The sequence below is a fragment of the Chelonia mydas genome, chromosome 8 (genome assembly GCF_015237465.2).
Source record: "Chelonia mydas isolate rCheMyd1 chromosome 8, rCheMyd1.pri.v2, whole genome shotgun sequence".
Taxonomy (NCBI): domain Eukaryota; kingdom Metazoa; phylum Chordata; order Testudines; family Cheloniidae; genus Chelonia; species Chelonia mydas.
In genome coordinates, this window is record NC_057854.1 from 77,949,168 (window position 1) to 77,970,098 (window position 20,931).

Consider the following 20,931-nt stretch of genomic DNA (forward strand, 5'->3'; position numbering starts at 1 on the left):
AGCAGAGAGTAGGCAGCGGAGAAAACCTTCAGCAGCTCTCCACCGCTGGAGCCTTTTACTGTGGCAAAGAAAGAGTCTGGCAGCGTGTTGCTGGAGTCTTTCCCTGTGGTGGGGGAAGGGCTCCAGCAGCAGGGAGCTGGTAGAGCCTTTGCCTGAGCCCTGGTGGCTGCCCCCTGCCAGAGCCTTTCAACACTGCTGGAGTCTTTCAACCTGCCTGAGCCTTTCCCTGCTGCCAGAGTCTCTTCCTGGGGTGAAGAAAAGCTCCTGCGGTGGGCAAGCAAGAGGACACTACACTACTGAAACTAGCAGTGTAGATGTGGAGGCAGAGCTAGGGTGAGCCCAGAGCCATCAGGGTATGTATGCAGGTACATGCGCACATTGTTCAAGCATGCTTTTACTTGTCTGAGCTGTGCCTCACCATCTACACTGCTACTGGTAGCTGTGCTATGGGCTTACACATACAGGTACACTACACACCAATGAAAGAAATCCCCTTAAAGTGAGGTTGAAGTAATAGAAGTAACTGACAGAGCACATGCTTCTGTAATACTGGCAGGGCAGACAGAGAGCCACGCGCTGGTACATGAACATTAGTATGCTTAATAATTACACTTACAGCTTTCAGATGTGAACAAAAAAACATCCACGAATACTTTGCCACGGTAGGTTTTCTGTTATTTTGCCTAGTCTAGTTTCAGATTAACTATCAAAAGGGCTTCCACTACTTCTCTTGACAAATTATTCCACTGTTTAGGAGATTTCACTGTCAGGAAGCTTTTCCTCAGTCTGTCTGACCAGTTTAGTTTACTCTTCCCTTAACTCTCACCAATTCCTTCTGCTAATGTGGGTTTCAGAGCTACACACAATTTTCAAAGTGCAAGTGCACCAAAGGCATTTAGACCAAGATTACTATTTCCCTACTTCTTCAACAGAGTAAGTTCATGCAGAAAGATTACGTACTTCCTAAAGGATATTTGTGCCCAGTGTGCACACAGAGCTATGGCTGTGCTGTTGTACAAAAGCATTTGGAACATCTTTACACCAGCATACAAAGTGTGATACATAGAATTCATTCATGAAAAATCTGTTATTAAAAAAAATACTAGTTTATACAAAACCAAACAAGTTGTTACCATATGGAAAAGAAGTAAACTGTGTTCTTCCATGCACACTCATGCATTCATCCAGCGTTCATGGAATGGGGTGTATACTACTTCCATGAAACACTCTGGGCAAACAAAGAGTAATTTATAAGATCAGCAGGGATGGTCCACACGTGGCCTATGCAAACAGAATGGCTTATACTATGCAAATGGACTAATGCTCCTATTCTTGGTAAACTAATTAAGCTTTTTTTAGATATAAAATCCCTAAAACAAACCTGGTCAATGGTGTACACTGATTAAATTAGATGGGCTATGCTCACCTCTGAAGGACATATGACTGTTTTACAGATAATGTCATTCAGAAGCAATTAGTAAAATTTGGAATCTCTGGATTATGGTGGTAGATTTGTTGTTACAATTTATACTCTATAACAGAAGCCAAATTTCATGGAAAGAGAGAAGGGAATTGACAAATATGAACAAATGATATTACCTTGGCGTTTGCAATGTGTGTTAAATTGTTTGGTCGTTTCCTGATATCTCTGGCTTCCAGCTGCAACAGTAACTTTTGGTAGTAAAGCTCTAAATCTTGTCGCAGTTTATTTAAAATGTCTTCCAATGAAGTGGTAGCTTTCTTAGTTTCAAAGTATTTCTTTTTCCATGCATCACGGGCTATACAGGACAACAACAGCTCTGTTTGTTCTTGATCAGGTTAACATACAGTACATTAATAATAATAATTAATAATGACCAGCACACAGTACTGCTGTAGTGTGCTTCAACTTCAGTGGTTTATACATATATGAAAAATGTAAGATTGTTTTTTTAAAAATCAATGAATGTTTAGCTAAACTAAACATTACACTAACTATTCAGTCAAACCAGGATTAGCTGGACCCCAGCCAACTAAAATTAAAGGCTAGATCTGTTCTCTGAAGCTGCAGCAGGAACGCTGTAGGACCAGAGTTTCAGTCCTGTGGAGCTCTGCAGTGCTGCACGACTAAGATGTACAAAAGAGCGCCAAGTTTGCTAGTTCTGCAGGTCCAGTGCTAAAGAGAAGCCCAACTAGGAGCATGTGTTATGCAGAGCTGGGGAACTCCACAGGTCCAGAGTTCCTGAGCAGAATTCGGAGGTGGATGTAGCCTCCTGCCTCAGTGGGTGCAATATACTGATGCAAAGGGGGGGCACTGACCATCCGCAGCAGCACTCTTTGCCCCAGTAGTGCAACCCTAATCCCAGCCAGGTGCAAAGGGGAGGCAGGGGGGAGGATGGAATTGGCTGGAGAACAAGTCTGCCCCTACACTATCCCTGCTGCAGCAGCAGCTCCTGTCCCAGCAGATCACGTGAGCAGACATTCTTCTTTTAACGATGAATGGTCCGTAAAGGATTCAGTCAATCACATATCTTTCACAAATGAGATCACCCAGCCATAGACTTGTTTGTGATGGAGTCAAACAAGAAATGCCATACCTTTCATTCCAGAAGGGAGTCTGAGTCCAGGATCTCTTTTGGATACTTTTCCTCAGCTCATCTCCTGGGCTAACTTATATCTATCCACTGATCCCTCCAATTCTGAGGACAGTGTGGAAGCTCAGACAAGATGGTGCCATATAGATATGGCTAGCAGCCTCTTGGTGCAGGTAGTTATAGTTCTCAGACCTGTTAACACTCTCAGTATAATCTCCAATAACATTACCCCTGGATCTGGATATAATCTCCCAAGACATTCCAGCCAGATCCACTCTCTCTGTACCTTACAGCCTAGATGCTGGCTGCCTGACTAATACAGAGAACTCATGTTCCAAAGCTGTCCAGAACATCTTGATTCACAGCAGGAAGGCCTTGACAAAGCTCACTTACACCAAATGGAAAAGATTCGCTCTTTGAGCAGAACAACATCAACTCTCCCATTCAGTCCCATGATTTAAAATTATCTATGTGGATTAAAGTGATCTGAATACACTATTAAAAGAATACACTATCTCCACTTACCACAGTATATTTTCACATCCTACAGTGTCAAAGAATTAATACATATATTCTCTCCTATATAGGAGCCACCTCCCTCCTGAGATTGCACTGTGGCTTTAGCTGGATTGATGGGGGCTGCCATATGAACCATTAGCATCATGTTCTTTATACTACCTTTCTGTGAAAAGAGCTTTCTTAGTGGCAATTACCCTGGCATGTAGAGTAGGAGACCCACAAGCAGTCATGGCAGGGCCATTATACACTAGTTTTGATAAGGATAAGGTCTCCCTTAAACCCCAGCCAAAATTTGTTCCTAATGTAGTTTCAGATTTTCGTGTAAACCGGACTACTGTATTCACATACCTATTTTCTCCCTAAAACCCTTTGTAATGATAACAGAAGAGCCTTTACTCCCTGGACATATCACAGCTTTTCTTTTTAGTTAAAGAGAACTCAGTCCTTCAGACGCACAGCTAGAGTATTTGTAGCATTTGCTGAAAGAATGAGCAGCTAGGCCATTTCTTTCCAGCAATTAGCTAAATGAAGCTCAAACTGTTTTATATTATGCTATCAGTTAGCTAAGTTAGGACCTCATGCTCAAATTAAGGCTCATTCCTCAAGGACTCACGTAGCAGTGCCGGGGGGGGGGGGGGGGAAAGGGGCAGTGAGGGCTCTGGCTGGGGGGGTGCAGGCTCTGGGGTGGAGCAGAGCGTGAGGAGTTTGGGGAGCAGGCAGGCTGCCCTGGGGCTGGGGCCAGAGAGGAGGACCCCCCCCCCCAGCCCTCTCCCCGCCAGCAGCAGTGAGCTCTGGGGGATGCCCCCCGCCCCAGCAGCACACTCACCCTGCACCACTACCCGTGCTCCTAGAGCCCCTCTCAGGTCCAGGAAACCCCCTCGCCTCCCCTGTGGTGCTGCCATCACATGTGCGCCTCCTCCCCTCCTGCTGCGCCTCACTGTGGGTGAGGGATGGAGCTGCCCCCTGCCCACCGTGGGGCAGGAGCGGTGACTGCGGGTGGGGGGAGCCCCCTGTGCTGATGGAGGGTCCTGCTGGAAAAGGGAAGGGTCCGAGGCGGAAGGGCAGCCTGCCCTGCCACTAATGAATGGGGGGGCACTAGGACCCTGCGGTGGAAGTTGATGCCCAGAGCCAGCAGCTCGGAGTGGAGCTGCAGGGGAGAGGCAGGGATGCTTCGGGGGCTGGGGGGAGGTGCATGGGGGGAGCAAGTGGGGGGCCAAGGGACACTCAGGGGAGGTGCATTGGGGCTGGGGAAGAGAGGGGAGGTGCATTGGGGCTGGGGAAGAGGCCCGGCCCCAAACATTGGTGGAGCCGGGCTCCCAGGCACCACAGGCCCATACAACTTGCCACTCCTGTGTGCTACATATAGACAATCCCTCAAAAAAGTAACACTGGTTCTATGAGAGATGTTGTCTATGTGTTCCATGACACCCCCCCAGCCCTTACTTCCCCAGTACTCTGGGAGCCTGTAACACCTGGATTCTACATTGCCAACAGATCTGAGAGGTAGTTCTTCCCTGTCCACCCTTTTATGCCCCGTGAAGGTGTGTGTCCGGGCACTTAGGGGGCAGGCACAAGCCAACAAACACTGTTGGGCAAGAGAGTCCAATCCCGCACACACACAGCACATGCAACTCATGAACTGCTAGATTCACGAAGGCGTGTAAGTGTGGCAATGGTCACCATCAACCCCCATGCGCGCGCGCACGCACACACACACACACCCCCCTTTTAGGTGCCTAGAAAATCACTGGGATTCACAAAGCCTGAGTGAGGCACCTACGCTCCCTATACAATGAGTGAGGCTAGATAGGGACCTTAGAATGGGATTAACAAAAGCCAACATGCTAGGTGGCTCCCTGAGCTAACCAATGAGAGCTGCCAAGATGTGGGGTACGGCCGAAGCCCCACTTCTCTCAGAGAGTTTCACATCTAAGGGTGTGTCTACACTACGAAATCAGGTCGAATTTATAGAAGTCGGTTTTTTAGAAATCGGTTTTATATATTCGAGTGTGTGTGTCCCCACAGAAAATGCTCTAAGTGCATTAACTTGGCGGAGTGCTTCCACAGTACCGAGGCTAGCGTCGACTTCCGGAGTGTTGCACTGTGGGTAGCTATCCCACAGTTCCCGCAGTCTCCGCTGCCCATTGGAATTCTGGGTTGAGATCCCAATGCTTGATGGGGCTAAAACATTGTCGTGGGTGGTTCTGGGTACATATCGTCAGGCCCCCGTTCCCTCCCTCGCTCCGTGAAAGCAAGGGCAGACAATCGTTTCACGCCTTTTTTCCTGAGTTACCTGTGCAGACGCCATACCACGGCAAGCATGGAGCCCGCTCAGGTAACCGTCACCCTATGGGTGCTGGCAGACGTGGTACTGCATTGCTACACAGCAATGCATCAACCCCTTGCCTTGTGGCAGCAGATGGTACAGTACGACTGGTAGCCGTCATCGTCATGTCTGAGGTGCTCCTGGTCACATCGGCCAGGAGCGCCTGGGCAGACATGGGCGCAGGGACTAAATTTGGAGTGACTCGACCAGGTCATTCTCTTTAATCCTGCAGTCAGTCCTATTGAACCGTCTTATGGTGAGCAGGCAGGAGATACAGATTGCTAGCAGTCCTATTGCATCATCTTCTGCCGGGCAGCCATGAGATGTGGATGGCATGCAGTCCTTCTGCACCGTCTGCTGCCAGCCAAAGATGTAAAAGATAGATGGAGTGGATCAAAACAAGAAATAGACCAGATTTGTTTTGTACTCATTTGCTCTCCCTCCCCCACCCCGCATTCCTCTAGGTCACACTGCAGTCACTCACAGAGAAGGTGCAGCAAGGTAAATCTAGCCATGTATCAATCAGAGGCCAGACTAACCTCATTGTTCCAATGAGAACAATAACTTAGGTGCACCATTTCTTATTGGAACCCTCCGTGAAGTCCTGCCTGAAATACTCCTTGATGTAAAGCCACCCCCTTTGTTGATTTTAGCTCCCTGAAGCCAACCCTGTAAGCCATGTCGTCAGTCGCCCCTCCCTCCGTCAGAGCAACGGCAGACAATCGTTCCGCGCCTTTTTTCTGTGCGGACGCCATACCAAGGCAAGCATGGAGGCCGCTCAGCTCACTTTAGGAGCACATTAAACACCACACGCATTATCCAGCAGTATATGCAGCACCAGAACCAAAGCGATACCGGGCGAGGAGGTGACGTCAGCGCGGTCACGTGAGTGATCAGGACATGGACACAGATTTCTCTGAAAGCATGGGCCCTGCCAATGCATGCATCATGGTGCTAATGGGGCAGGTTCATGCTGTGGAACGCCGATTCTGGGCTCGGGAAACAAGCACAGACTGGTGGGACTGCATAATGTTGCAGGTCTGGGACGGTTCCCAGTGGCTGTGAAACTTTCGCATGCGTAAGGGCACTTTCATGGAAATTTGTGACTTGCTTTCCCCTGCCCTGAAGCGCATGCATACCAAGATGAGAGCAGCCGTCACAGTTGAGAAGCGAGTGGCGATCGCCCTGTGGAAGCTTGCAATGCCAGACAGCTACCGGTCAGGTGGGAATCAATTTGGAGTGGGCAAATCTACTGTGGGGGCTGCTGTGATGCAAGTAGCCCACGCAATCAAAGATCTGCTGATATCAAGGGTAGTGACCCTGGGAAATGTGCAGGTCATAGTGGATGGCTTTGCTGCAGTGGGATTCCCTAACTGTGGTGGGGCCATAGACGGAACCCATATCCCTATCTTGGCACCGGAGCACCAAGCCAGCGAGTACATAAACCGCAAGGGGTAATTTTCAATAGTGCTCCAAGCTCTGGTGGATCACAAGGGACGTTTCAACAACATCAACGTGGGATGGCCGGGAAAGGTACATGACGCGCGCATCTTCAGGAACTCTGGTCTGTTTCAAAAGCTGCAGGAAGGGACTTTATTCCCAGACCAGAAAATAACTGTTGGGGACGTTGAAATGCCTATATGTATCCTTGGGGACCCAGCCTACCCCTTAATGCCATGGCTCATGAAGCCGTACGCAGGCAGCCTGGACAGTAGTCAGGAGCTGTTCAACTACAGGCTGAGCAAGTGCAGAATGGTGGTAGAATGTGCATTTGGATGTTTAAAGGCGCGCTGGCGCAGCTTACTGACTCGCTTAGACCTCAGCGAAACCAATATTCCCACTGTTATTACTGCTTGCTGTGTGCTCCACAATATCTGTGAGAGTAAGGGGGAGACGTTATGGCAGGGTGGGAGGTTGAGGCAAATCGCCTGGCTGCTGGTTACGCGCAGCCAGACACCAGGGCAGTTAGAAGAGCATAGGAGGGCGCGGTACACATCAGAGAAGCTTTGAAAACCAGTTTCATGACTGGCCAGGCTACAGTGTGAAAGTTCTCTTTGTTTCTCCTTGATGAAACCCCCCGCCCCTTGGTTCACTCTACTTCCCTGCAAGCTAACCACCCTCCCCTCCTCCCTTTAATCATTGCTTGCAGAGGCAATAAAGTCATTGTTGCTTCACATTCATGCATTCTTTATTCATTCATCACACAAATAAATAGGGGGATGACTACCAAGGTAGCCCAGGAGGGGTGGTGGAGGAGGGAAGGAAAATGCCACACAGCACTTTAAAAGTTTACAACTTTAAAATTTATTGAATGCCAGCCTTCTTTTTTTTGGGCAATCCTCTGTGGCGGAGTGGCTGGTTGGCTGGTGGCCCCCCCACCGCGTTCTTGGGCGTCTGGGTGTGGAGGCTATGGAACTTGGGGAGGAGGGCGGTTGGTTACACAGGGGCTGTAGTGGCAGTCTGTGCTCCAGCTGCCTTTGCTGCAGCTCAACCATACACTGGAGCATACTGGTTTGGTCCTCCAGCAGCCTCAGCATTGAATCCTGCCTCCTCTCATCACACTGCCGCCACATTTGAGCTTCAGCCCTGTCTTCAGCCCGCCACTTACTCTCTTCAGCCCGCCACCTCTCCTCCCGGTCATTTTGTGCTTTCCTGCACTCTGACATTATTTGCCTCCACGCATTCGTCTGTGCTCTGTCAGTGTGGGAGGACAGCATGAGCTCGGAGAACATTTCATCTCGAGTGCTTTTTTTTTTCTTTCTAATCTTCACTAGCCTCTGGGAAGGAGAAGATCCTGTGATCATTGAAACACATGCAGCTGGTGGAGAAAAAAAAAGGGACAGCGGTATTTAAAAAGACACATTTTATAAAACAGTGGCTACACTCTTTCAGGGTAAACCTTGCTGTTAACATTACATACATAGCACATGTGCTTTCATTACAAGGTCGCATTCTGCCTCCCCCTACCTCGTGGCTACCCCCTCAACCCTCCCCCCTCCCCCTGGCTAACAGCGGGGAACATTTCTGTTTAGCCACAGGTAAACAGCCCAGCAGGAACGGGCTCCTCTGAGTGTCCCCTGAAGAAAAGCATCCTATTTCAACCAGGTGACCATGAATGATATCTCACTCTCCTTAGGATAACACAGAGAGATAAAGAACGGATGTTGTTTGAACGCCAGCAAACATACACTGCAATGCTTTGTTGTACAATGATTCCCGAGTACGTGTTACTGGCCTGGAGTGGTAAAGTGTCCTACCATGAAGGACGCAATAAGGCTGCCCTCCCCAGAAACCTTTTGCAAAGGCTTTGGGAGTACATCCAGGAGAGCCGCGAATGCCAGGGCAAAGTAATCCTTTCACATGCTTGCTTTTAAACCATGTATAGTATTTTAAAAGGTACACTCACCGGAGGTCCCTTCTCCACCTGCCGGGTCCAGGAAGCAGCCTTGGGTGGGTTCGGGGGGTACTGGCTCCAGGTCCAGGGTGAGAAACAGTTCCTGGCTGTCGGGAAAACCGGTTTCTCCACTTGCTTGCTGTGAGCTATCTACAACCTCATCATCATCATCTTCTTCGTCCCCAAAACCTGCTTCCGTGTTGCCTCCATCCCATTGAAGGAGTCAAACAACACGGCTGGGGTAGTGGTGGCTGAACCCCCTAAAATGGCATGCAGCTCATCATAGAAGCGGCATGTTTGGGGCTCTGACCCGGAGCGGCCGTTCGCCTCTCTGGTTTTCTGGTAGGCTTGCCTCAGCTCCTTAAGTTTCACGCGGCACTGCTTCGGGTCCCTGTTATGGCCTCTGTCCTTCATGCCCTGCGAGATTTTGACAAAGGTTTTGGCATTTCGAAAACTGGAACGGAGTTCTGATAGCACGGATTCCTCTCCCCATACAGCGATCAGATCCCGTACCTCCCGTTCAGTCCATGCTGGAGCTCTTTTGCGATTCTGGGACTCCATCATGGTCACCTCTGCTGATGAGCTCTGCATGGTCACCTGCAGCTTGCCACGCTGGCCAAACAGGAAATTAGATTCAAAAGTTCGCGGTTCTTTTCCTGTCTACCTGGCCAGTGCATCTGAGTTGAGAGTGCTGTCCAGAGCGGTCACAATGGAGCACTCTGGGATAGCTCCCGGAGGCCAATACCGTCGAATTGTGTCCACAGTACCCCAAATTCGAGCCGGCAAGGCCGATTTAAGCGCTAATCCACTTGTCAGGGGTGGAGTAAGGAAATCGATTTTAAGAGCCCTTTAAGTCGAAATAAAGGGCTTCATCGTGTGGACGGGTGCAGGTTTACATCGATTTAACGCTGCTAAATTCGATCTAAAGTCCTAGTGTAGACCAGGGCTAAGTCCAGACTTCAGCGAAGCACTTCCATCTGCTTGGCATTCTTGAGTGCAACCCCCCTCCTTGGCATTAGATTACCTGGCTTATGGGAGACACCCTCTTGAAGTCCCCCTTCACCTGCACTGAAAGAAGGGATTTTAATAGGGAATCTACTACTTGTTGGAGAAGGTGGCCTAAACATTGGGCTAGAGACTATATTGATGTGAGCTTCTCCTGTTGAAACATTCCACTGTGGAAAAATAATGAAAGCGGCATTGGACCAGTGAGAAAGAAAGTATGACACTGACGCTTGTGGCCGGTGCATTTATCAAGGAGATGGGAAACCCAAAAATCCAGTTCCCCTGCTCCAATGAAACGGAGGGAGCCCTCCCCCACCCCGCCCCCAACACACACCCCAAAATGTCCTATGCCCCACCTGAGAAGTAGCAGACGTGTTCAAATCCCTTCTTTTCCTCAGGTAGAAGGGGTACTTGGGGTGGGGGTCCCCCTCAACCCCGGTGAATACCCTAACTATAGGGCAAAAAGCTATGTGGGAGGGAGTTCCTCCTTCCCCAGCCGGTTTGTGTGAACTGGCCAGTGGGAGCTGCGATCGGCCGAACCTGCGGATGTGGCAGGTAAACAAACCGGCCCGGCCCGCGAGGGGCTTTCCCTGAACAAGTGGCGTCCCAAGTTTGGGAAACACCGTGCTAGGATATTAATCCTGGAAGGTGAATGGCTGTCAGGGTAATCTGATGTCGGCTGCACCAGTTCCGTTCGCTAACAGCTTCCTGGCATAATGGAAATGATCTGCTTCCTCCTTGTCTGTTTACGTAAAACATCGCCAAGCTGTTTGTCTTGCCTGTATTGTTTTACCATGGATTAGAGACTGGAATGTCATATACAGTAAACAAATTTCTCTGGGTTCTAAGATATTTATGTGAAGATGAGACTTGTCTCTTGACCAGGAGCGGGCAAACTTTTTGGCCTGAGGGCCACATTGGGTTTCCAAAATTGTATGGAGGGCCGGTTAGGGAAGGCTGTGCCTCCCCAAACAGCCAGGCTTGGCCCTGTCCCCGACCCCTATCCGACCCCACCCTGCTTCTCGCCCCCTGACGGCCTCCCCAGCACTCCTACTCCATCCATCCCCCTGTTCCCTGATGGCCCCCCTTGGGACTCCTGCCCAATCCACGTCCCCTGACTGCCCCAGACCCCCTGCCCCTGACTTCCCCCCATCGCCCCATCCATCCCCTCCTCTCCTTCCTGACCGCCGTCCTGGGACCCCTGCCCCCATTCAACCCCCGTTTCCCACCCTCTGACCGCCCCGACCCCTATCCACACCCCTGACCCCTGACCAGCCCCTCGAGCGCCCCGGCCCTCTATCCAACCCCCCCGCTCCCTTACCGCGCTGCCTGGAGCACCAGTGGCTGGCGGCGCTACAGCCACGCTGCCACGCAGCTCCAAGCACCGGGTCAGGCCGGGGCTCTGCAGCTGCGCTGCCCCAGGAGCTCGCAGCTCCTGCCCCCCCCACCCCCGCCCAGAGCATTGTGCCGGCGGTGCCGTGAGCTGAGGGGAGGGGCCACTGAGCTCAGGGGCCGGGTCGGAGGGTCCCACGGACTGGATGTGGCCCACGGGCCATAGTTTGCCCACCTCTGCTCTTGACCATAGTCCCTGTGTCTTATGTTGATTCAAGTACACTCCCAATCTGAGGTTGGAAGCATCCATTACTAGCATTACTGTGTACAGAGGAGAAGAAAACTGAGCACTTCTGCATACTTGAAGAGGATCCTTCCACCGATCTCATGATAATAGGACCTCCTGAGGTATCTGCACTGCCATATCTATGTGGTGTTTGCTTGATAGGTAGCTGGACTTCAACCAGTCTTGAATACAACAACGCATGAGGAGTGACAAACATGCACAATGCATGTAATATAGCATTCTTAGACATTCCTGTACTGTTGTCTGAGGATTGCTGTGTAACTGACTCATAAGCTCTGCCACAACTTCACAGCTGATGGGCAGTAAGTATGCTGTTGCACGCCTACAAATTCTGTCTTTTGGAAAGGTACTACAGGTGACTTCTTGCTTACCCTGAGCCTTGACGTGGCAAAGAATGCAAGGATGTAATGGATGTTTGTCTGAGACCTGCTAAGGAGAAGTTCCTTAAATGAGCCAGTCTTTGAGGTAAGGTAAACATGAATACTCTGTAATCTTAAAAATGCCTACCACAAGGCACTTGGTGAAAACTCTTGGGGCTGTTGATAAATGGAATGGCAGGACTCTACTGGAAACGTGAAGTCCCGAGTATAAAAAACCAACCAGGCCTGCAGAGGCCTGTTGTCTCTATGATAGGGGGAAACCAGCCCAACAGGAGTTGAAGTTTTCAGTTGTCCACTGAGACTTTTGTATAATGTAGGTTGCACTATATCAATAATTACTGTATATTGATATTTCTCCATAGATCAGTTAGGTATCTGTGATATTTAACCATTCTGGGCAGTGACACTCATCATATGGCTGTAGAGATGCATGTGACTCTGTAAGGTACCCTGTGTGGTTCTCACAGAATCCATAGATTTGTCCAGAGCTCTTTTCATTCTGCCTGACACCTATGAAATGGAGCATTACTACATTGCTTGTTTTCCCCTAAGGTACTTACCATATTTTTGTTTTGAGAATTAATTTATCATTTAAACAATTGAAAGGGAAAAGAATTAAGATGTTTTATATGTACAAGCACAAAAGAAGGCATGGGCCGTGCCAAAGAGACAGATCTGGTTTTCAGAGAAGTTCGTGTTCTGTATGCATTTTGTTTCTATAGGCTTTATCTGTTATTATAGAAAAATAAGGTTTGTCACCAGTTATTTCATGGAGTAAAATAGAGGGGTACCTGGGTGCCGCTAATAATTGTATGGGTCGTAGCAGACAAGTTTTCTGTCATGCCCTCATGTACCACTCCTAAAAACAGCACTTTGGAATGCTTAACTCATGAGCTTGGCACTATGATGTGGTTTATGGATGCCTTCTGAATACTGTACTTCTACAGATAACATAACGGTGCTATGGTTCATAATATCTAGGGACATAGATATTTATAGGAGTACCACTGAGCATCAATGGGAGCAGACATTTTAGTCCTCGACCTCTCTACCATACTTAGTCATACAAATGAGCCTTTTGAGCGGTATTTTTTTCCAGCTGCTATCTCTGTAATTAAGCATATACTATAACACTACATAGACACAGGCAGATAAGAAGTTTCACATTTACTTTCACACAGTTATGATACAATTGAAAAACATACCATGATATCTCCTCAGCTTATTTTGTTCAATCAAACCTTTGACTTTTTTAACCAGTTCCTCTCTAGTTCTTTCCATGTGCCTTCTTTCTGCCTTCATTTGTTTCAGTTGTTCAACCATCTTGCTTTCTAAAGAAATTACAGCCTACACTTAGTAAAGTTCTGGATGCTAAAAGTGGGAAAGGCCAGCCATAGTTATGTCTCAGTGAAGTGCATGTATCATAAAGCATGCCCAACTTTTTCAGTTTGTCTCCTTGCAGGAACATAGAGTAGGGATTCCCACAGTCCAATAAACTATCTCTAACACTGACCTCTACTTGATGCTTCACACAAGGGTTATATATATATTTATAAATGCATAAATGAATTAGAACTAATGTCCATATTAAATACATATACATCACTAAAACTATATTTAAAAGGGAAGGCATGAGAAACACGTTACATGTGCTGAAAACTGTTGCCAGATACCCAAAAACTCAAGAGGGCTATTTCCTGCTGAAAGCATTTTGCTAAATATACTGCAACAAAATGGTTAGTTAGTGACTAGAGGCTAGATTCAGAAAGGAGATTTAGGCACCAAACTTCCTTTTTAGGCACCTAAGTCCAACACTTAGATGCCAGGGGCATTTGCAGAACCCTGGCTCAGCTGCCACCTAATCCTATAGATGCCTAAGTTTCCACTGTTAGAATCCCCTAAGTGTCTTGGGGCATGTGCTAAGCCATCTACATTCTGATGGTGCTGAGAAGTTCAGCTCCTAGCTCACACCTGAGCTCCAGGGAGATTCATGGACTAGGCATTCGCCCATCTATCTCAGCTGGCAGATGTGATCTGGTACATAGCGCCGACTCCAGGGGTGCTCCAGGGCTAACTAATACTTTGCACTTATAAATTCACCTTTTAAAATAAACATTCACATCTTGAATAAAGGTTCAATTTCTTGTAATTTCTTGGAAGCGTATACTTACTCTCTGTCTGAAATATGGGAACTTGAGCTCTGTTGATAGAAAGAGCCGGTGGAGGAGGAGGAGAAATGTATCGACTTGAATACTCAAGATGAGTTACGTTATTCTTATCTGTCTAGAGGCAAATGAAAAGTATAAAAATGCATAATATTGACCCTTGAATTCTTGTACTGTATTTGGAGAAACGTTTCTAATCAAGTTAATATGCATGAGGGGCCAAACTCAGCCATCCCCTTAATCTGTGCTGCCCAAAAAGAATGCATGGGTGAATGGGAGGTCTGAATTTGACTAAGCTTTCTTTTTGTGTGTCATCAAAAGACATGTTTACTAAGCTCCAGTCAGTCAGACTTCTGCAAACCAAAAGAAAGAAGTAGGGTTGCAGAGGTAAATCTGATGGCAGAATTTAGCCTAAAGAACTTTAATTTCTGGTGATAATGCACAAGAAGAAAAGAACCTAGCTTCTTTCTTAGATCCAGGTTGAATTTTAGGGCTGAAAGAACAACATCTTTTTACTTGTAAACAGAGAACATTTTATATAGAAATCATTGAGACAAAACATGAAGCTCCACAATGCCAATTTTATTGAATCACATTTCAGAGTAAGCTGAACATTAACATTTCAGATAACTTTTATGAGCTTTCCATTTCTCTTACACATTTCTAAGAGATATCCTTTGATACTGTAATGAATCTTTCACTATCCCTGAGAAATATACTGAAATCAAAGATTTGTGGTAATCTTTTTTATTATGTAGCTTTCTTCTTATTGAGTGATAAATATATTTATGTGTGGTTATATTTTATCATTAATAAAATAAAAAAAGAATGTAAATACGTGTATTCACACACTCTGTATAATTTATGATAGTATAAAAATAACTTGTACTAAAAGTCACTCTTCACAGACAATCCAGCTGGTGTGAGGTTCCTTCTGACAACTAACAACCATTTCCTTTAAAAAACCAGAACTTTCAACTGCTGTAAAGCAGAGCTGTGTGAAAATTAAAAAGTGGGAAAATTGTTAAAAAGTGTGTCAAATATTGAAATTTTCAATTTTTTTCAGCCAGCTCTACTCTAAGTATAGCAGAAGTCATAAGAGCAGCCTTTGTGTTGTCCAATTCCTTTAGTAAGATTCTACAAAAGTAATTCAACTAACGATCAAAAGTCACTCTACAGAAGGCCCACATGTGCGAGTTAAACCCACTTGAACTCTAATTTCTGAGTTTAAGTGGTACTCAGGACCTCAGATGTGTCTTCTGCACTGTTTCAAAGATGCTCTAATTTTAGCTTTATAGATATACTATACCTGTTGTTTTCAGAAGTCTCAACATAAGTGGTTTTTTATATTATACTTCAATGGCATTTGTACTTGAATGAGGTCTTCAAGATATTGCCAGTAGGAAATGGATACTAATTACTAAAAAGCAGCCAATGTCAATAAATCTATATTTATGTTTGGTAATGAGCAGGACCAAAATCAGTTAAGATTTAAAAAATATTATAATACCTAGTAAATGTAGTCTCTATTCAATGAAACAAGCTGCTAGTCACTGTAATGCCTACTTTTGAGGGGTTCATTGATTGCTTAAGCAGTTGTTGATATTTTTCATTTGCAAATTTGTTTCAGAGCAGACTCAACGTTTTTCAATTATACTGAAACCTACATTTGAATAGTGCATCTTTGTAACCTGAGCCAGCTGTACTAAAATTAGGAATTTTCCTGCTGGGAGGAATGGATCTATTTCTTTATACTAGCACTAATACTTTATCTTTGAAACATACCTTATCATCCTGTTTGATACCAGTATCAGCCACAGATTCTCTAATTCCAGACTGCTGAGGACTGAAGATAAAAGAAAAAAGTACCAAGTAAAAATTAACTTAAAAAACATAAATTTGTCTTAAATTTAATTAAAGTGTATATTTTTCTCCTTGGTTTCATTTAATATAAGTATTTAAAGAAGTTTCCATTAATGAAATATTTTGTCAGTATAACTACTCACTATAATTACCTTTTCTTATTGTGCAAATATTCCTTGTCTCCAACTTCCAATGATTCTGGAATTTCAGAATCCCCTGTAGTGTTTCTTCCCATCCTGATAGCTTTTAGATTGCATCTATTTTCCACATTTGCACCCACCACTATAGGGATTTCTTCTACAACAAAGTACAGAATATTTAGGCAACATATACAATATTCAAGGGTCCCTTTGGACTTTACTAATGGCCCATCAAAAGGACCAAGTTAAAAATAGGTCTTGTTAGCATCATTAAGAAAAACTGGAAAGCTCACTGTTGCTTTAGGGAAAATAAAATGAAACTGTCAACTACACTGCATACAAATATGATTTTGAACATTTCCTGATTTTTTATCTTTAAAAAGATAATCCAGTAATTTACACTTCCAGTGTCTGACTTCAAAAGCAGATTCTGATTTTGTCTAAATCAAATCTATATATTCGCAATGTTATTAAAAATGAGTGACAATTACATTAAGATCCAATGTTCAAAATGAAAATATTGATTCAGAGGATGCACTCCTTTCAAACAAAATACAATCTTATATCTTTATATAATTAAAGAATCTTAGAGTTTTTGAAAACACGTGAAAATGTGCAACATTAAAAGACGGATTGGATTCTCTGAACCATCATTTTTTTTCCAGTGTAAAACAGAAATTTGGCTAAAACTTTGATAAGTATCCAAACCACTGGGTGCTAATCCAAATTGCTGGACATCCAGGGGTTTGCCTAAATTAACATTTAATAGTGCCGGTGCACTTGAAAACTTGGAATATTATTGCATCTAGTAGTTTCTCAGTACAAGTTTTATCAGCTAACGCTAAGGTAGGACAATGTAAGGTTTTTATATTTGACTGTAAACCTCTTTGTATTCAGATTTTGAATGCTGTATTAGCAATGTGATTTAAAACTGTAATTTAATCAGAATGGATGCTAAACAAAGAATTAATTAGAACTTTTTAAACTGTCTTCTTCAGAAATGAAAGACAAGAAGATGGTCATAGGCAAGCTACTAACGTTACATCAGTTGTCACTTACAATCCAACTATACCCATTGAATCAATAATTTCCTTTTAAATTGGGTAGTAGAGTAATGTAGTAGACCATTCTGAAGAGACTACTATAAATATTGGCTTCCAGTACGCAGCAACCATCCAGTGTTAGATGAAAATGTGTAGCTGACAGATCTCTTTCAAAAAAACATTTTCAATTCTGGCATATAACTGTTAGCTTTATTTTTGCTTTAATCCCACCCACACTTTTGTACTATTTCCATTCTAGTCTATTCAGAGAAAATGTTCAATTCTCAATTTTAGGAGTCAAACTTTAATATTGTAAAAGCAAATTAAAATTCTACCTTGTGGGAGGACAGTAGAAATATTTTCCTTTTCTGAGTGCTAAGAGCATGGCTAAATGTAAATTGCAGTAGATATCGTTAAAAATGAAAACTGAAGTGAATGAAATTACTTTCCCCGTTATCGTATTCTAATTCAGACTCTTGATAAAGGATTTTAATAATTTATTGCTCCTAATTATCATATGGAAATAAAGTCTTTTCATGCAAAAATCCACTGAGCATGTTTAAAGAAAAAAGAAAAGGAGTACTTGTGGCACCTTAGAGACTAACCAATTTATTTGAGCATAAGCATTCGTGAGCTACAGCTCACTTCATCGGATGCATACTGTGGAAAGTGTAGAAGATCTTTTTATACACACAAAGCATGAAAAAATACCTCCCCCCACCCCACTCTCCTGCTGGTAATAGCTTATCTAAAGTGATCACTCTCCTTACAATGTGTATGATAATCAAGTTGGGCCATTTCCAGCACAAATCCAGGTTTTCTCTCCCCCCTCCCCCCACAAACCCACTCTCCTGTTGGTAACAGCTTATCTAAAGTGACCACTCTCATTACAATAAGAAAAGGAGTACTTGTGGCACCTTAGAGACTAACCAATTTATTTGAGCATTTGGTTAGTCTCTAAGCTGCCACGAGTACTCCTTTTCTTTTTGCGAATACAGACTAACACGGCTGTTACTCTGAAACCTCTCCTTACAATGTGTATGATAATCAAGGTGGGCCATTTCCAGCACAAATCCAGGGTTTAACAAGAACGTCTGGGGGGGGGGGTAGGAAAAAACAAGGGGAAATAGGTTACCTTGTTTTTTCCTACCCCCCCCCCCCCCAGACGTTCTTGTTAACCCCTGGATTTGTGCTGGAAATGGCCCACCTTGATTATCATACACATTGTAAGGAGAGTGGTCACTTTAGATAAGCTATTACCAACAGGAGAGTGGGTTTGTGTGGTGGGGGGGGGAGAGAAAACCTGGATTTGTGCTGGAAATGGCCCACCTTGATTATCATACACATTGTAAAGAGAGTGATCACTTTAGATAAACTATTTCCAGCAGGAGAGTGGGGTGGGGGGAGGTATTTTTTCATGCTTTGTGTGTATAAAAAGATCTTCTACACTTTCCACAGTATGCATCCGATGAAGTGAGCTGTAGCTCACAAAAGCTTATGCTCAAATAAATTGGTTAGTCTCTAAGGTGCCACAAGTACTCCTTTTCTTTTTGTGAATACATACTAACACGGCTGTTACTCTGAAACCTGAGCATGTTTAAGTATTCCCGTATCAGTAGTCAGGGATGGAGGGCTCAGCCAGGATAAATCACAGCTGCAGATCTCTGAAAGTGTTTTCTGGGAGAATCATAAAAGGCTTTCATTTTAAAGTGTAAAATAGCTCAATAAAGCAGCTGTCTACAGATTAATTGTTCAATCACTTTATTTATGTATTATATAATGAGCCTTGATATCACAGGTTAAAAATTTTGGGTCCCATCTTTCAGTTCTTAGACAAAACTTCTATTGAGGTCAATGGGAGTTTTGAGTGTGTAATTTGGGCCTGATCCAGAACCCATTAGCACCCATAGCTTTTAGATCTTTAGATCTTTTCTGTAAATGACATTCCCAGAAAATAACAAAAATCTCACTGTGTATTTGACAAGGTATATGAGGAAACATCTATGCACTGTGGAAATTAAGGTATTAGTGTACCCACAAAACTATATTTGTAAGTCAAATTTTTGAAAGTCAGGTGTCTAAATTTAGGCTCCTAAATCTATAAGTCATCTGAATAAAATATTTTTATTTTCATGGATGCTGAACATCTACACTGAACTCTTTGGGTATTGCAGATACAATGGATTTAAGAGCCTAATTTTAGGAACTTGTGTTTGAAAATGTTGAGGAAATCGTATCAGTAAAATGGGGAACAAGAAATACATATATGTGAAGGATAAATGGGACAATTGGACCTTGACATAAACTCATATTTCATGCCATATATTAATAAGGATTGACCATTACAGTAGGAGGCATATGGTGTAAAAATTATGGATGAAATTCTGGCCTCACTTAAGACAATAGGAGATTTGCTGTTGACTTCAACGGAATCAGGATTTTAGTTACGGATTGTAATAAACGTTTACATTTACCATCTGAAGGTTCTAGTACATCTGGTTAAATGATAAATTCCAGATGAGAAAGAAAACTTTCTTAAACTTAAATTAATACTGTAAACATCTATTAATTACTTAAGGGAACACTTTGGTTCAGTCAAAAAAACCTAATCTTGAAATTAACCTAGAAATTCTGAAAAACACGGAAGTTTGCCTCCCAATCTCTTCATCTCAAACGCTAACAGATTAAATCAAATTCAGAGTTTCTAAACCAAACCATTCTGGAATTATGATGAGCTAAACATATTCAAGAAAATGTTCAAGAAACAAGCTCACCTCATTTTTTTAACCTTATTTCCCAAAGGCCTTTTCCATTTTGCTTCAAACTTTCCAGAAAAATTCTACCCCAACATAAATTAATGGCTGCAAAATTTCAGGTAGATTTTGAGGAAATTAAGAAAGCGGAAGTCAAAGTGTTTTTTATAACAGAAACTGGCTTCAAACTTTTTAACTACTATTTCTCCACAATAAAATTTAGAGTTTATGCAGAAATTCCATTAATTTATATAACTGGGCATACATATTGCAAGGGTCTCAAAACAGTGGATGCAGTTAAAGAGCATTTTACTGTGCCTTTGGCACAACAGGGTGAGGTGAAGGAAAGAATTGGATTCCTTTGTTTTTGTGATTCCAAATCATTCTTATAACATTGTCTGAACAGTTTTCATAGTGAAATTAGAGATTTTTTTATTCTTGTTTAGCTTTATATGCCCCCTTTCTAAAAAGCACCCTTAAAGAGTAGACAAGTTAATTAATCGTACCTTTTCTTCCAGGGGGAATGTGATTTTCCTGAGTCTCATTGTTCTTGGCTTGTTCAATGCTCTGTTTTACATGATGACCTGAAAGAGTCCCTTTGTCTTTCTGGCTCCACCTAAGTGTATTAGATTCTTTCTGATCCTGGCTGAGATGATTTTTCTGAGCACTTTCCAAAGATGTAGGATTTTTTCCAGATTCCCACTTCGTGGGATTTAAACTACTTGGTATGTGGAGAGATCCATTGGATCCAATTTGGTCTGCATTACAATGGAGCAATTTTACATGGGAAAAGAAATACACAATTTTAAATGTGCCCCTTAAAATGTTAATAATCATACATTTTATTTTCTTCAGAGTCCAATAGCCGAAGACCTTTGAAAGCCTTAGTAAATGAAAACAAACTAAAAGTGATAACCACAAAAGAACAACACATCCCAAGTATGTCTCAGAGCAAAGCAGTAAGGAATAAGTATAATCAGACCACATACACAAAATTAAAAGGAAACAAACAGATTTTGAGCTTTCTCCAAATGATATCAATGACAGAAAGAGAGAATTTCAGGGTTATACAGGCCCCTCAAAAGAAATGTCCCTGCTTCCTAAACTCAGTGCTCTCAGTGGAATTCATGG

General features: G+C 43.9%; 1 protein-coding gene across 1 annotated transcript in view; it reads right to left on the bottom strand.

The window, feature by feature from the left end:
- Positions 1-20,931, bottom strand: part of SPATA1 (spermatogenesis associated 1) — a 43,246-nt gene that overhangs the window by 4,136 nt on the left and 18,179 nt on the right. The window contains exons 6-11 of the mRNA XM_043553020.1: positions 20,307-20,558; positions 16,017-16,161; positions 15,787-15,847; positions 14,008-14,119; positions 13,042-13,167; positions 1,600-1,778 (exon numbers count right to left, since the gene is read on the bottom strand). Of these exons, the coding sequence (XP_043408955.1) occupies positions 1,600-1,778; positions 13,042-13,167; positions 14,008-14,119; positions 15,787-15,847; positions 16,017-16,161; positions 20,307-20,558 (875 nt within the window). The remainder of the gene's footprint in view (positions 1-1,599; positions 1,779-13,041; positions 13,168-14,007; positions 14,120-15,786; positions 15,848-16,016; positions 16,162-20,306; positions 20,559-20,931) is intronic.